Source organism: Podarcis cretensis (assembly GCF_951804945.1).
Source record: "Podarcis cretensis genome assembly, chromosome: 4".
Lineage (NCBI taxonomy): Eukaryota > Metazoa > Chordata > Lepidosauria > Squamata > Lacertidae > Podarcis > Podarcis cretensis.
This window is the reverse complement of record NC_137173.1, coordinates 85,259,605-85,276,392: the sequence shown is the minus strand read 5'-3', so window position 1 is coordinate 85,276,392 and position 16,788 is coordinate 85,259,605. Positions and strand designations below refer to the sequence as shown.

The window sequence follows — 16,788 nt, the reverse complement described above, 5'->3', positions numbered from 1 at the left end:
AAAACCAACCATGTATATATGAAAAAAAACCCAATAGTGAGTAGTGCTATATTTTGGGGACAAGCTCTTGAAAACAATTTATAATGGTCAAAGCCACGAAAGGCAATCTGCAGTGAAAGTTCTCGCCCACTGATACTGTAAGAACAACACACAGGAACATAGGAAACTGCCTTATACTGAGTTGGTCCATCTTGCTCAGTATTGCACACACTGACCGGCAGAGGCTTTCAGGGTTGCAAGCAGGAGTCTCTCCCACCCCGACTTGGGGATTGAAACTGGGACCTTTTGCATGCAAAGCAGATGGTCTGCTATGGGCTGGAGTGCTGGGCTGAAGATGTGCTCTTCACCTACTGCACTCTGAATATTATTAGGAAGCTACATGAAACATGCCAAAGTACTGCTGTTTAACCACACTGTTAACATCTAGGAAGTATGCTTAAGTTCGCCACCGAGGCGACATTTTATCTTAGTCTCTTGCTGTCATTAGCACACATGTAATGCAATACACTTACCAAACGTCCTAAATTATAGTAACAATCTGGGTATTTTTTTCGGTGTCTAATTGCAGTCCAGTAGCTTTGCTCTGCTTCTCCATACCTTCTTAAGCTATTCTGCACTATTCCCAGATTCATCCATGCCGCTGCAAAATCAGGCCTAGGCAGAATTGTTGGATACATTTAGTATATAGGACAGGACACAGCACTCCTTTTATATGCTCTGCAACAACAACTGGAATTGTGTATTTAAAAACGTACTGTATTTGTACAGCTAGTGACAGCAGCTCTTCAGCTTCATGGAGTTCATTCCTTTCTTTCAAGATATTTCCCAGGTTGTTCATAGCGTGCACATATTTAGGATTCAATCTGGGCATGTAAAAGGGGGGAAATAATTACTCATTGGAAAAAGGCAGCCTGACTCATTTTCTTTCATTTACACTACAGTAAATGAAATCTGCTGGATTGATTGCTTCTGTCGACAGGTGTCTTTTGTACAGGTACTGTAACGAGCTGGGATTACAGGTAAGACCTCTCCCTTACAGCAGGCGCTTCTAATCTCAGCTTGTTACATACAGTGAAGATACCAGGTAGCCTGACATCTGGCTGGTTGATAGGGGATCAAATACTTATTTCACTCATTATAATGCACACCAATCTCTGACTTTTGTCTTCTGGGTTTCTGGGGCTTTTCCTGTTGTTATTCTGTCTTTCACAGCTACAATAAACCTACCATTAAAATTATGGACTGGTCATTTCTTCGTCAGAGGGCAAACACGCAAATTTAGCAGGCGATCAAATACTTTCCCCCCTCACTGTATATAGCCACCAACTTGTGAGACCACCTATTATTTGAATCTCAACCTGACCAAACATAGGAAATTTACCCCTTAATCATATATTAAATCATCATCACCAATCTTATCTAGACTACAGTGATTTATTTAAAAGGCGAGACAGGAAATGGTGCCCTCTCTAGAACGTGATGCAGAAAGAAACAACTATAATGTAGCTTCATTGCTAGGATGGCTTTGCTAACAGTGGTGCTTGCCTGCAGAACATGTTGAGCACATGCAGAGGATAGTGCTTTTACCCAGGCAGCATTATCTTGCTTTAAATTTAAAAAGAACAACAACAGGAATACAGGTCTCCTTTATTCATTTTTCTACAAACACATGTCATCCCTTTTATTGCCTTCATTCATGTGCTCATACTTAATTTTGTTAGGTTTGTACTACCTAATTTTCTTTTGGCTTGGTAATTCTGGAATTTCACATGACTTCCAATACACAGTAGTCATACTTGCCACTATGATCGGATTGCACCCCTTAATCTGTGTATTTAGGATACGATTTAGGATACAAGATATATGAGTGTGTCTGTGTGCACACGCTAGTATCTATCTCCTAACAACAAAAATACTGGATTGAAATTTAATTATCATATTTTCTACTTTTTCAGCAACTACCCAAATCTGGATTGGGATGGGACCACCTCACAATTTTTCCCTCTGTTTCATCGCCGACATTTTTACTCACATTGTGCACATTTTCCTAACCATAGTGTTCTAAGCTACTTTCATTCCCTGCCCCCCATGGATTAAATTCTCTTTTGAATAATTCTAATAAAATTAATTTATTTTAAACAGTACATTGAGATGTCATGTCTTCCAGGCTCATTTTTATAGGCTAATAAATGCAATATTCTGAATATTTTTTCCTGTTCCTCTTTTAAATCAGTTTTTATTAAAGATTTTCTTCTGTAACAAACAAATTGAAAAAAAAGGAAAAGTGCATATAGTGTCTCCACTTTCAGTTCATAGAGTCTTTTTCACAGTTTGTTTGCATTCATTGTGGGGCACTTCCCTGTTCCCCTTTTAAACAGTAAACTGGCACGTACCTGACAGCTTCCCTGTAATAGTTGATTGCAGCTGTTTGGTTGCCTTTATCAGCCAGGTTTTTGCCAACATTATAATGAACCTGAAAGTAAAGGCCAGAAATGTATTAATTGTTCCAGACATTTATTACTCTTCGATACTAATATTGCAGCATTTACCTCTGCAATTTTGAAAATAGATTTATGGTTTAACAAAGCATCTTACTTTTGTTTATAAATATATATACCACAGGTCAAGGTAAGTGCAACCTTCTTTGAATAATATGCATAATTTACAGTGATGTGTCAAGCTTCAAGAAGGGGGGGATGGCTTGAAATAAAAACAACATTTGTGCTTTGACCCCTTTTTCCAAAGCTGATGCTGAGTCAAGCCTCTGAAGTTCAGGGCCAGGCTCAACATTGTTTGTATGGGCCCATAATGTTATCTCTTTCCTTACACAGTGATAGTATGAGGTAGGATATATAGCAGGGACTCCATTAGGCTTTTAACACAGTCATGGTATGTTCAAATAGCATCAACAGCTGCCAGGAAAAATAAAAAATGTAGCTGAAGGGAATATGACACAAGAATTAGAGAGAAGAAAATAATAATCAGAGAACAAACATCCCAGTGAAAATGCAAGTCTTCAGCAACTTTGAAGTTCACCAAACATTTATCCAACTGAAAATTCATGCCTATTGGTTCTGATACGTTTTGGTTGAATGAGTTTTTAAAATTTCCAACACAAATATTTACAGAAAGTTGTAGGTCAGCGAAGAACATATTTGAACTACTCGATCTTCTGCTGACTCTGCAAATTTCAGCCCTGCAGGTTTCTGGAAGAACTCTTTTAGATGGGGGGGGGGCATGCAATTGAGTCCACAGCAGGCCCAAAATGGACGTAGAAACCTGCCTCTCCTTGTACTGGGCCTATGCCTACTTCAGCATCATAGGTTAATGGTATTAACCAGTGTTGGTGCCTATGCCTTCGCTTAGCATGCTGATATTGGCCACAGAAGAGGGAAGGAGTATACATTGTTGGTTGTGGCAGCAGCATCCCAACATGTTTGTATACCAGCTAAGGCCCGATCACTCTATTTTTACTTACCAGCAAATACCATTCCCACTGCCAAACAAGTGTAACAAAGCAATTGGTTACACGATGGCAACTAATGAATCACTTTTCCCTGCCAAGAGCACCTTGAAACACAATGTGAAAGAAGGGTATACTTTTATTTTATTTGTATACTGCCCTCCATCTGTTTATCTCAGAGCAGTTCACAACATAAAAATATAAAATTAAAAAACAAAACGCATAATAATAGAACAAAAACAAACCAATAATAAATTCATAAGTAAATAAGCTGCTGATCTCCTCCCACATGTTTGAAAGGTTATCAGATGTAACAAGCTGAAGGCCTGGTTGAAGAAAAATGTTTTTGCTTGGTGCCTAAAGGTGTATAATGAAGGCACCTACTGAACCTCCCAGGGACATCATTCCACAAACAGGAAATCCTACGTGCACACCATACAGTACAGTGGTACCTCGGGTTACATACGCTTCAGGTTACAGACTCCGCTAACCCAGAAATATTACCTCAGGTTAAGAACTTTGCTTCAGGATGAGAACAGAAATCGTGCTCCGGCAACAGCAGGAGGCCCCATTAGCTAAAGTGACGCTTCAGGTTAAGAACAGTTTTAGGTTAAAAACGGACCTCCGGAACGAATTAAGTACTTAACCTGAGGTACCACTGTACATCCAACTCCAAACAGACCTTATGTTTTCAGAATTAAAACAAAAAGGAAACTGCCATATTCACAATTGAGGAAACAGAAGCCAGAGGTCTAGCTACATCTTTTACAAGCATTCTACAATAAGGAAGTGTGAAACACTGTGTACCACAGAGTGTGGAAGAGGTATAGCTGCATTTTGTTGTGTGACAAAAGGGAACGGTTCAACCATGGGGTGGAGCTGCAGCAGTGCTGTTCTGTCTGCATGGGCAGTGACAGAGCCAATACAGTGCTCCTGTCTGCATGCCCTTATTCCTCCTGAATAAGTGGGCTAAACAGCTCCTGCCCACTCCCAAAACAATCGGGGACAATGTGTTCCCTAGATCCACAAAGATTACTGCTCCTGAAAAACAAATGCTATACACAACAGCCATATATTGAACTATTATAGTTCCTCCGTTCCGTCTCCCTAAGGAACCCTAGGGAAATCAGTTTATAAGAGAGATGGAAATCTGTAGCATGCAATTCTTTGTAAGTGCCCTACAGGTTTTTCAAAATTGGCTGCAAATACTGGCGATACTGAACATTTTGTTTGCTTTGGGTCTTAAACTTCAGATTTTGTGTACTTTTTTTGGCTTACCAAACACAGTAAATGGCTTTTTGCTATCTTTCAGTAGGAAATGTGGGACATAAATTCAATGAATCATCGCCACCAACTTTTAGAATAAAGCATAGGCTAGAAAATTTCTAGTTCAGGTGTTTTAACTTTTCTGCATAAGCTAAGCCCTGAGAAACAGATACGGACTGAGAAAAGGATATGGATTGCCAAGCTCATTCATGAACCAATTCAACTTTGATGCTAGGCAAATGTGATACACTGTTGCTTACTTTTTTATATCCCACAACTGCTTTTAATAATGCATAAAAGCAGGGATTGACCTGATTTCCAGAGCAGCATTATGCATGCAAAGAACAATACAGATCTTGAATTGTCTGTGATCCTCTTATGCTCATTCCTGCCATTAAACGCCACAGTAAAAGAAATCCTCTGCGCGGGAAAACTTTTAAGGTTGCATCTTTACTGGGACTGATAGTTTTGCTCGGGAGTTAAGCAAAGCAGTCTGATTTCTTCATTTGCCATTCCTATAAGCCCAGCTTGGAAACCTGGGCTGCAAACCAGCATATGACCACTTAAATTAAGACCAGGTAACCTGGCACTCAACATTGAATCAGGGATCTGAATCAGTGGCAGAGGAAGCCGCTCAGGCACCTGGGGTAGCGCGCCCATAGGGGCGGGGCGAGCCACCCATAGGGGCAGGGCGAGGGCAGGGCACACCGTGGGGCTCCTGAATCTGCCTGCCTCCTCCCACTCAGCCACCCTATGGGTGGGGTGGGGAGGCAGCCTGCCTGTGTGGCTCAGACATACTGCAGGCCCCGCGGTGAGTTCTGCCTGGCATTTTGTCACATCCCTCAGTGGTAACACCCGGGGCGGCCCGCACCGAATGCACCCCCCTTCCTCCTCCCCTGATCTGAATTAGTATTCACCAGCCTTTTGGGACCAAGAACCCACCTTTAACTAAAGATTGTTTGGGGACCTGTTTCTCTTTCTTTCTTATGTTTGTATGGCGGTAGTGCTGCGGCTGCAACCAGCCTTGCATCAGGTTGCAACCTGGTAGTAGCTCCCAACACACCAGTTGAAGACCAGTGCTCTAAAGCAGTGTTCCCCAACCTTGGGTCTCCAGCTATTTTTGGACTACAACTCCCATCATCCCTTGCTAACAAGACCAGTGGTCAGGGATGATGGGAATTGCAGTCCGAAAACAGCTGGAGACCCAAGGTTGGGGAACACTGCTCTAAAGGATGGGAAAGGCACACAGGAATGTACCACAGGGATGTAGCTGCATTTCAGATCCAAATGACAAAGGAACAAAAAATAGTTTTTGAACTTACTTGGTGGTGTGGGGAATGACTTAAGAAAACACTTTCAGATTTTTAATTTCCTTTACATTTGTTCAAAGTTTTACTTCAAAATAGGGATTTGCCTTTACAGAGTGCAATGCATATGGCTAATGCATATTACTCCAAAACTTACTTTTGCATTCAGTGGACACACAGACAAAGCACTCCTAAAAAGTTGTTCTTCAGATCTCCACTGGTTACTGCGGATAACACAACGCCACACATTTACCAACAAGAGGCCCAGCAGAGCAGCAACAAGAAATTTCTTGGAGAGAAGAAACACATGTTAGGAACCACAGTTTAAAGCTGTGTGTGTATGTATACCTGTTGTCAGTTATATGGATCCTTTTGTCAGTACCTTTTTTTTAGCTTGTCTGCTCAATAGACTGAATCCGTATGTGATCAGCATGCAATAGCCAATACTCGGGAGGTAGGTTACTCTTTCTGCAACAACAAATCCAACTCGAAAGAACAGATTACTTGCAGGAAGGAAAGGGATGATGAGAAATCCCAAACCCAATGTCAGGATTCTGGAAGGCAGAAAGTAAGTTACAGGATGAACAATGCAAGCATGACTTCTTATGATATTTTTATGCTACAACTTAGTATCTGCATGTAAAAAGCTGGGGTTCCAAAGAATCTGTTTGAATTCTGTCTTTTTAGCATGGAATCTTTAGAATCCATGCTAAATTCCATTCAGCGACATCAGAAATACGGTATCATATGGGAAAAATTCATGCCATGGCTCTTTTCTATACGAATATCTTCCCAGGAATGGTAATGCTGTTGCAAGATGGAACTGCTGCATGGGCTCCTCTGTGGGGAAACCTGGAGATTTCTGATGTTACTAAGCAGGGTGAGAAGGAACTACTCAGTGGAAGATCTCGTATCACTAAAGGTCATGTTGGAAAAGACTCTAAGCAGTTCAGGAGTTGTGTTAATGATGTCCATGTGCTTGCCATGTAATAGTTTGGTGATCCAAAGTTTAACATAATGTACTCAATCTAAACGTCCTAAATATGCATGGGAAGCCCTGGTTTTGAAGCGTTTACCTAAATGGGAAGGGGAGTATTTAGTAGGGGTGTATAGCAGCTCTTTGCTGGGGCTCAATAATGAGGTGAACTGAGGTGATTTCACCACTCCCTGAGCTGGACCACAGGGTCACCAAAGCACCCAGTCACTCCCCCCATAAGACCTCATGTTGCTCTGCTGCTCTATAGTTTTTGTACTCTACTTTGTGTCAACTATATTTCTATGTTTCCCCCCCCCATGCCCATATGTTTCCCTAGGTCCATGGGCTTGTTCAGAATGCTATCTGTGAAGCACTAAAGTGCTCTGGGTGATTTTGTTGTTGTTGGAAGCAGATCAGCTGAAGATTTTATTTTTTTAAAGTAAAATGCTTCATTTATCTTTTGTTTTTGTTTTTTTTTGTTGTTGTTTTTTTACAAAAGACCACTGTGTTGCTTGGGTGGGGGTGGGAATCCTCTCGAGTGCTTCACCACTCCACAGGCACTATTCTGAACACTTGCACCTTGTAATGTCTATCTATAGGAGGACACAAGCATAAGAACGTTAAGCCAACCGCTATGAAGCTGCTAATAAAAGTTATTTTAAGGTAATGAAGAGAGGCAACCCCCCACTCCCTCCTCAAAATTATGAAGCTAATATGGATGTGCTGGTTTCAGTCAATTTCTGGAAGAAAATGAAAGTGTTATTGACCTTTTCTTTGTTTAAAATGTCACATTTTAAAAAGTTGTCTTGCACAAGACCCCCTGGAACTGCCCACCTGTGATTTGGTAAGTTTAATTCACTCTGGAGAAGCCCCCATGCCTGTAGATTTAATCCCCACTTCTGTCATAAGGGCAACAAGTTATAACTGTTTTTTAGATTCTCCTGATATTTAGTATGTATAATGAGAAGCACTAACAAAGTATTTCCTTGTGGCATCAGGGTCTAGTCTTTAGCAAAATGTCTCTACAGTATAACTACTGTTTTACCACTGGTATCACTGGGCACAAGAGTTCTTCCTACTTTATGGTTTACCACAGATCATGTGTATCTGCTTTGCTTTCTCCCCACTATAGGTGGGACCCCTGACCATTAGGTCCAGTCGTGGCTGACTCTGGGGTTGCGGCGCTCATCTCACTTTATTGGCCAAGGGAGCCGGCGTACAGCTTCTGGGTTATGTGGCCAGCATGACTAAGCTGCTTCTGGCGAACCAGAGCAGCGCACAGAAACGCCGTTTACCTTCCCGCCGGAGCGGTACCTATTTATCTACTTGCACTTTGACGTGCTTTCAAACTGCTAGGTTGGCAGGAGCTGGGACCGAACAACAGGAGCTCACCCCATCGCGGGGATTCGAGCCGCCAACCTTCTGATCGGCAAGTCCTAGGCTCTGTGGTTTAACCCACAGCGCCACCCGCGTCCCCTTCCCCCCACTATACACAAGCACAAATGATTAACTGCAAAAATCCATGTTTATGTCAGGTCTCCTTTCTGTGATTCCAGGATACTGTTGTGTTTGTGCATTCTGGATATCATCCAGGAACACATGTATGGAAGAAAATATTTTGATAGCTTATCATCCAAATATTAGCATACAAACAAAAAGAAACTTTTAAGGATCTGCCAAGGAAAATGAGGGGGCAGGGGATCCAAGGTATCTTAAGTGAAAAATTCCTGAAGCAAAAATGCAAGATGTAATCACATCTACGTGTTGTACGCAAACCAAAAAGACGGCAACCAGCACAGGGGTTAAGAGTGCAAGCTGTGACACTGCTGGTTCAAAGCTCACACCTTAGGCAAGCCACTATTTCGCAGGAATAAATACTACCTTGCAGGACTGTTGTAAAAATATGGAAATAATGCACATGAACTGCTATTAAGACTCAGAAGCACTATTAGGTTTTGTTTTTATTTATTTTTAAAGGGAAAAGCTGGATCAAGATTAGCAAGCATCTTTGTGGAGGAATAAAAGGCCAATTTGAACAAGGTGCGCTTTTGCCAATTAAAAGGATTAAATGTTTGGTTCAAGAACAACACCTGTAATATCTTCTCAAAAAATATTGTTTCATCCTCTTAAAGCAACTTTCATTTCTGTAAAACGACAGGGGTTCCCCTAGCCCACCCCATATTATTTTCTCTCTGACTGTTTACTGATGAAGAGTAATCACTCTGGGACAGCATTTTATTTTTTTAATCAACAGCCAGAACCATTTTTTTTTCTAAAAGTTTTTTTCTTAAGGGTTTTATTATTATTATTATTAACAAAAGAAACATTGTGGAAAGAGGCGAAGGAAAACAACATACTTCAATTACACTTTATTCTGACCACAAATTACTTTTTACCCCCTACAGAGTTAAGGATCTGAAAATGCCATTTCAGAAAGAACATAAAGCAGCCATCCGTACCTCCCTTTTACAAGTTTGCCTCCCCATAGTCAGTGTAAAAAAATGATGGAGCCAAATTGGGAAGAGAATGCAAGTTGGAGCTATAAATATTTATTTGAACTAGGTTTGCCAAGGTATATTGATTCCACTGATTTGTTGTTATTTTTTTAAAAAAAGGAAGAGGAGGAAGATGAAGAGTGCTGGAAATAAGAAAACCCAATTAGAAATTTAAAATTCAATAATGTCGTTTACCTTCTCTTCTGGCTGTCTTCTGAGCACAAGGCTTGGCACATCAGAGCAATTAGGCAGAACCAAAGAACTGCTAGTGCAATTATTCTCCAGTCACTGACTGATTTAATAAGGGGCACGCAGCCCATTGACCAATCAAAACACAGCCACCAGGGACACAGCAGCAACCATGCATTCAACGAATAGTAGTAATTATAGTTTATAGCCTGTCAGTCAAAGGAAAAACAAACATTTACTTCATACTGAACTTTAAGAGGCTGTTAGGAAGGGGGGAAGGGGGTAAAATCACTACTACTTTTTCAGATCGCCTAGTTTTTATTTAAGCCTCCTCTTTAACAAAACTGTTTATCAGATAAAACACTTATTGGCTCCAAGACTCTAGCCTAATCAAATGTAAGTTAATTAACGTTATCTCAGTGTAATTGCATGTTCTGCTGTCCCCTGCTCCACACCATACAAATTTGGCTGCCCCAAAGAATATTCCTTTCTAGGAAAGCTTGTATGGTTACAATCCAGTGTGTGCCACTGGCAATATCCCACTTCTGGCTTTTGCTCAAAGTTCTTTTGCTTCAGCACCTAACAGTGGGCTCTGCCTTATGCAGCTCCAGAGGTCAAAGCATAGAGAACATATGTGACTGAAAAACTACGGCTACTCAGATCAAGACAGTTCTGTATCATTAATCTAACCAGACTGAGGTAGATCCAGCAGAGCCATTCACTTTGAAGTAGGCATTTCCAAAACAAAAAAAATCCCCTGATCCATAGGTGAGCATTAATTTTTTTAAAAAAAAGGTGTGGGGAGACCTTGGTAATATGCCCCCCTTGTGGTGCCGGCTTAAGCTGGGCTTTGGGCAAGAGGCACGAGGCTCTGACAGGGTTCCACAGCCCTCCTACCTCCTTCCCGAAGCCCAGTAATCACTTGTCTGGCTTGGGAAGGAGGAAGGAGGCAGGAGGACTCTAGGACCAGTGGTGTGCAGCCAGTGGCCTCAGGGTTCTAGGCTAGTCCCTTAAATGCTCCCCTGGGACCTCCTTCCCAAAACCCAGGAAGCTTCTGCCTGGCTTAGGGAGGTAGGAACGATGCTCACACGCACGATGTCGTGACATACCACAAACAATCACCTTCACAAGCTGGTCCTCTGGTCCTAACTTTTCCCCTATGAAAAATTTCACCGCACATCATTATCTAGGACCCTGTCACACCTTTCCGAAGCCAGGTTAGCACTCACTGGGTTTTGAGAAGGTGCCCTCCTCGCCTGTGTGCCCAGTGTGACCACACTACTTGCACTACCCAAAATCTGCCTCTGACGCCAGAGAGGGAGTGACACCCTCCTTGGGTGCTTTTGCCTTGCTAGAATGAGAGCACCTTGAACTGTGGTAATGCTTCATGTGCTTGGAAGGGAGATGGTCGTGGCCACCGGGACCACATAACACCGGTCCTGAGAGATCTGCATTGGCTCCCAGTACGTTTCCGAGCACAATTCATAGTGTTGGTGCTGACCTTTAAAGCCCTCAACGGCCTCGGTCCTGTATACCTTAAGGAGCGTCTCCACCCCCATCGTTCAGCCCGGACACTGAGATCCAGCACCAAGGGTCTTCTGGCAGTTCCCTCATTGCAAGAAGTGAGGTTACAGGGAACCAGGCAGAAGGCCTTCTCGGTAGTGGCGCCCGCCCTGTGGAACGCCCTCCCTTCAGATATGAAGGAAATAAGCAGCTATCCTTTCTTTAAAAGACATCTGAAGGCAGCTCTGTTTAGGGAAGTTTTTAATATTTAATGCTGTATTGTTTTTAACACTTGATTGGAAGCCACCCAGAGTGGCTGGGGAAACTCAGCCAGATGGGCGGGGTATAAATATATTATTATTATTATTATTATTATTATTATTATTATTATTATTGGTGTGTGTGTGTGTAAACTTCTGGCTTTTGCATGGCTGGAATGTAACCCACTGTACAAGGTCAAGAGTCATGTTTGTTCCTCTACCCCTTTCTGCCCCCGGCTCTGTCCACAACTGGTGTGTGGCTGTCAGAAGTTGCCCATAAGCAATGTGGACATTGGACTGAATAAGGTTCCACACCCGATTTAAAAGATTCATATTCTAAAAGCATCATTCATTCAGCACCCTCAAGGAATGACGCTTTTACTGCTTTGATGGTTCAACTCTTGTAAGCTATGTATGAACACACAAAGCTGCCTGATGCCCAATCAGACTGCTGGTTCATCTAGTCCAGTACTGTCTACTCTGACTGGCAGCAGTCCACAAAAGCCTTTTTGCAAGCCTACCCTTGGGAGTTGCCAGAAACTGAATGGGAGAACTTGCTATGTACAAAGCATTTGTTCTGGAAATGACACATGGCCCCTCCGCTTTTTTTTTTTTTTTTTAGTTCTTAATGTGTTAGCTCACTGAAAAGCAATGCCTTTGCCACTTACCCTCACAAATATACTGTCTGCAAATGAAGCTGGGTTATCCACTTCAGTAAACGCCGGTGGTCCTGTGCCCATAATCCGCCAGCGCACATACAGCATGGTGGCTCCTCCAGATAACAGAAGAGTCATCCTGAACAGAAGTCCTTTTCTAAACACCACTAGACTCTGGAGAGGAAGAGAGCAGAAGAAAAGGAAAAGCTCAGGTCATCACAATTTTTTTCTTTTAAAAACAGCAAATTTAGACAGATGGGTCTAACAGAAAATGTGTAGTGGGGGAGAGGGGAGGTAGTACTAATGCTTCTCTAACTGTGCCTTCTACTGACCCAATGCAATTCTGGGCTGCATCAATAGGAGTATAGCATCTAGATCAAGGGAGGTAATAGTGCCACTGTATTCTGCTCTGGTCAGACCTCACCTGGAGTACTGTGTCCAGTTTGGGCACCACAGTTCAAGAAGGACACTGACAAACTGGAACGTGTCCAGAGGAGGGCAACCAAAATGGTCAAAGGCCTGGAAACGATGCCTTATGAGGAACGGCTAAGGGAGCTGGGCATGTTTAGCCTGGAGAAGAGGAGGTTAAGGGGTGATATGATAGCCATGTTCAAATATATAAAAGGATGTCACATAGAGAAGGGAGAAAGGTTGTTTTCTGCTGCTCCAGAGAAGCGGACACGGAGCAATGGTTCCAAACTACAAGAAAGAAGATTCCACCTAAACATTAGGAAGAACTTCCTGACAGTAAGAGCTGTTCGACAGTGGAATTTGCTGCCAAGGAGTGTGGTGGAGTCTCCTTCTTTGGAGGTCTTTAAGCAGAGGCTTGACAACCATATGTCAGGAGTGCTCTGATGGTGTTTCCTGGTTGGCAGGGGGTTGGACTTGATGGCCCTTGTGGTCTCTTCCAACTCTATGATTCTATGATTCTAATAATAAGGGCTCCTGCGCTTGTAACAGACACATGGTAGAAAAAGTTTGGTTGCTGTATTGTACCATGGTGATTTAATGGTGAGCGAAGCCATCATCATTAAAGACATCAGATCCCTATACAGGCGAGGCAGAATACAGACAATACAACGCTGCCAACGAAGACTCTGCCAAGCATGGAGTAAATTGTACAAGCAGCCCTGTGCTGCATTTATAATCCATTTTCCACGGAAGTGCAGAAAAGGCACAGCAGTCAGTGTGGTGTAGTGGTTAAGCGTGTTGGACGCAAGTTCAAAGACCTATGCTGCCCTGAAGCTCACTGGGTCACCACCTCAGGCCAGTCTCTTAGTCTAACTTACCTCATAAAGTGGTTTTGGGGTGTGTGGAGAAAACCACATGCAGCTCCTTGCAAGAAAGGTGGGATATACAGTACATGGACTTAGGTGCTGCCTGGTGGCGCTTAATGGGGTAGAAGCAGGAAGAGACAAATTGATGCAGTAGCCTGGAGCTGGTGTAATAATCAAGCCCAAGTCCGCCACCGCCCCTCTATTCTCTTTTATGAGGCTGCTGCTAATGGGGATCCCACCAGTTACATTTCTGCCTACTGGCACATTCAGTGAATAGAACATGGGAACTTTTGTGCCACCAGAAAAGACACTGGTGTCACTTGGCATGCAGAGGCTAGAGGGCTGGGTAGAGAGGTACCTCCATCCAATCCACGACCCCATCCCATCTGGTTCAAAGGGTTTTAGTAAGTATCCTGGTTTTTAAAGATAAAGTAAATCTTGAGTCCCTCTTGCTGTGAAAGAAGGGTAAAACCAATGCAGACAATCTCAGAAGCCAGCTTTCCCCTGTTGCCATTCTGCCGCCCTTACCCAGTGGACGAAGATGTAAGACTTTGATGAGCCTATCCAGGATCGTGAGAAGACAGACAGTTTATGCAAGCAGTGGAAACAGATGCACCAAGAAGAAAAACAACATTCCGTGCCCAAGTAATCCAGGATTTCTGAAGAAAACTGATAGGTCTCAAAGCCTCTCCTCAGCTTCATATTTATTTTTTTCATGTTTGGAAAACTGCAGGAAGAAGCCTGCATATGAGAATCAATGGTGGTCCCATTTGAATCCTGGCCCAAATTAACTGTGAGCCACATGATAGTGACATAAAAGTTTGTGAGGCAACTGTTGTTATAGCAACACTGCCAGTTACTAGTATAGGGTACAGATATGAAATTCTTCAGCATATCCTCATATTATTAGTATCCTACCTTGCAGTATTACAGACACAACAGGGAACTGCAAGAACATGAAAGTCTAATAAATAAACTTGCTGTTTGCTCTGGTTCATCTACACCATAAAGATTTACAATAAAACATAGGCTCCAATCTTCAGCATACTGACTTGGAAATATGCCCCACTGAAATCAATGGGGTTTGCTTCCAAGCAGGCACGTTTGGAGTTAGTTGCAAAGGGAAAGAAGATGCATAGTGTTATCAAAGCTTTTGATCATGGATGCGAAACAGCAAGTTTCTAAAAAGAATCTGTATATATTTTATTTGTTACATCAGGCACAAGAGTACTCTCACTGCTTTAACCACCCTGAATTTATAAAATTTAGAATTTATCATGGTGGCAATAGTTATTTAAAGTATGGAACAGCCACCATGACATAGCATTTCTTACTCAACAACCACATGTAACTGTATTTAGCATTTCACTGTATTTGACAGATGACATGCAACACTTTAAAGCATTCGACTAACAAATAAATAACCGACACCCTGTTTTATTTTGTACAGTGGATACGCAATGTAATATGAGATTTGGCAGCAGCTCACAGCAGTTGACAATTGCTAAACACCAAAAACAATCAAAGGAGACTGCTAACACTAGAGTTTCAAATTCTGCGGTAAAATGTCAAATGAACACTTTAATTTTCAGCAAAGTTTTTTTTTTTAATAAAAAAAACCATTTAGCTTAATGGGCTACATTGCAGGGGGTTAGACTAGATGACCCTTGGGTCCCTTCCAATTCTACGATTCTATGAGTCTATGATTGTATGAAATCCTGAAGAGCCACTGGCAGTCATTGTAGACAATATTAAGCTGTAGACTATGTCCTTAAAGCTCTCATGTTTCTAGGCTCACCATGTAAGGAAGAAGAAAGCTCTCAACAACAGATTCTAGCTTCTCTGAGGGAAATAAGAGGTCACTTTGGCTGGGGAAAGCTCTCACAGAAGCCATTAGAGAGAAAGAGCTACATTAGGAGGCTGAGGTCTGGAAATTTGAATAGTCACTTGGCCAAAAGTCTAAGCCCCACCCCCCCAAAAAAAAGGAGGGAGGGAGGGAAGAAAAAAGGAGAGAAGACAGGAGAGATGCTAATGAGAATGGGCACCAGGAAGCAAAATCTAAGGGGTTTAAAGAGATGCGTGTTGTAGCCTGGAAGAGGTTTAGGAAGAGAGAAGCAAGTGTTGGTCTGTCAACTTGTGGCCAGTCAAAAGCAGGATAAAATGGAATGAAAAGTATGGACTTACAAGAACAGAAGACAGTAAAGATATGAAGCGAAACAAAGGAGACCATAGGAGCCAACTCAGCTTCCCCAATAAAGTATTTGAGGGGACTGGGGGCCCCAAAATTGATGGGCATTGCCATTCAAATGATGTGAATGCACTGTTTCTTATGTGGGGGTGGGGTTAAGGTAAGCTTAACCCCCCCCCCGGCCAATATTTTATTCAAGTTTGGACCCCTTAAAGTAAGCCTGGAACAAAGGTTCCCATAAGGCAGGCATAGGCAAACTCGGCCCTCCAGATGTTTTGGGACTACAACTCCCATCATCCCTGACCACTGGTCCTGTTAGCTAGGGATGATGGGAGTTGTAGTCCCAAAACATCTGGAGGGTCGAGTCTGCCTTGCCTGCCATAAGGCCTGAACTACATAGGGTGAGGACTGGGGAAATTCTGTACGCTACTGCTGCAGGAAGGAAGTGAGCAAGCCAGGGGACTTTAAAAGTTCAGGAAGGCGATTTTTTAAAAATATATATTTGCATTATATTTTTTTAAAAAACCTACACACAAAACAGGGACGCAAATCTACAAATCACCTCCTCCACCTACTCATCTTAAGGTGGCACAAAGCACAATGTATATTCATTGTTTAAAAAAAATCCAAAACAAAAAACAGAATTGTTATTGGAAGACAAGAGTTGCTATGTCTGCCCTATTGGAAAATGAAATTTTAAAGGATGTAATTTTGTTATTCTGAGAAGAGGTCATCTGATCCACATGATTAACTAGTTTTAGTAGCATTCCCTCTGATATTCAGAGCAGTGCTCCACAGAACAGTTGCAGTAAGTCATGTTAAAGGATCTGCAATATTGAGGCTTATTGGGGCTGAGAGCATGAACACTCACATTTTGAAGGCAATGTTCTGTCATAGTGTTTGACCTCCAAATAATCTCACTTACTAGATCAAAGAACAGCTTGATCTTTCATGCTGCTGTAGATGTATTGACGCTAACACTTAAATGCTAACTGTATGAAGTTAAAGCGGCAGCTCTTTTAAATATATAAATGGAATCACCTCCAGCGACTTATCCTTGCGCAGTATCTTCAAAAGAACTTCCAAAATATTGAGCTTGTTAATCATCACAGCGTCAAAAAGAGCGTTCAAACCCTAAGAAGACAGGGATGAAAACAAAACAGGGAGAAGGTGAAAGAAGGTTAAGAAAGAGAAAGGAGAGATTTCTC

The 16,788-nt window shown here is 42.2% G+C and overlaps 1 protein-coding gene and 1 long non-coding RNA gene across 5 annotated transcripts in view; both read right to left on the bottom strand.

Moving 5' to 3' along the window:
* The window catches only part of TMTC4 (transmembrane O-mannosyltransferase targeting cadherins 4), a 51,952-nt gene that overhangs the window by 5,248 nt on the left and 29,916 nt on the right, over positions 1 to 16,788 (bottom strand). For all 4 annotated transcript variants that reach the window (XM_079972634.1, XM_079972635.1, XM_079972637.1 and 1 more), the window contains 8 exons: positions 16,622 to 16,714; positions 12,128 to 12,289; positions 9,703 to 9,905; positions 6,419 to 6,590; positions 6,194 to 6,325; positions 2,394 to 2,473; positions 756 to 863; positions 513 to 654 (listed from right to left, as the gene is read on the bottom strand). In XM_079972634.1, coding sequence (XP_079828760.1) covers positions 513 to 654; positions 756 to 863; positions 2,394 to 2,473; positions 6,194 to 6,325; positions 6,419 to 6,590; positions 9,703 to 9,905; positions 12,128 to 12,289; positions 16,622 to 16,714 — 1,092 coding nt within the window. The remainder of the gene's footprint in view (positions 1 to 512; positions 655 to 755; positions 864 to 2,393; positions 2,474 to 6,193; positions 6,326 to 6,418; positions 6,591 to 9,702; positions 9,906 to 12,127; positions 12,290 to 16,621; positions 16,715 to 16,788) is intronic.
* LOC307214413 lies at positions 7,509 to 9,696 on the bottom strand. Its single transcript, XR_013838056.1, has 2 exons — positions 8,480 to 9,696; positions 7,509 to 8,119 (listed from the first exon to the last, which is right to left on the bottom strand). It is a non-coding gene; the product is annotated as an uncharacterized lncRNA (long non-coding RNA).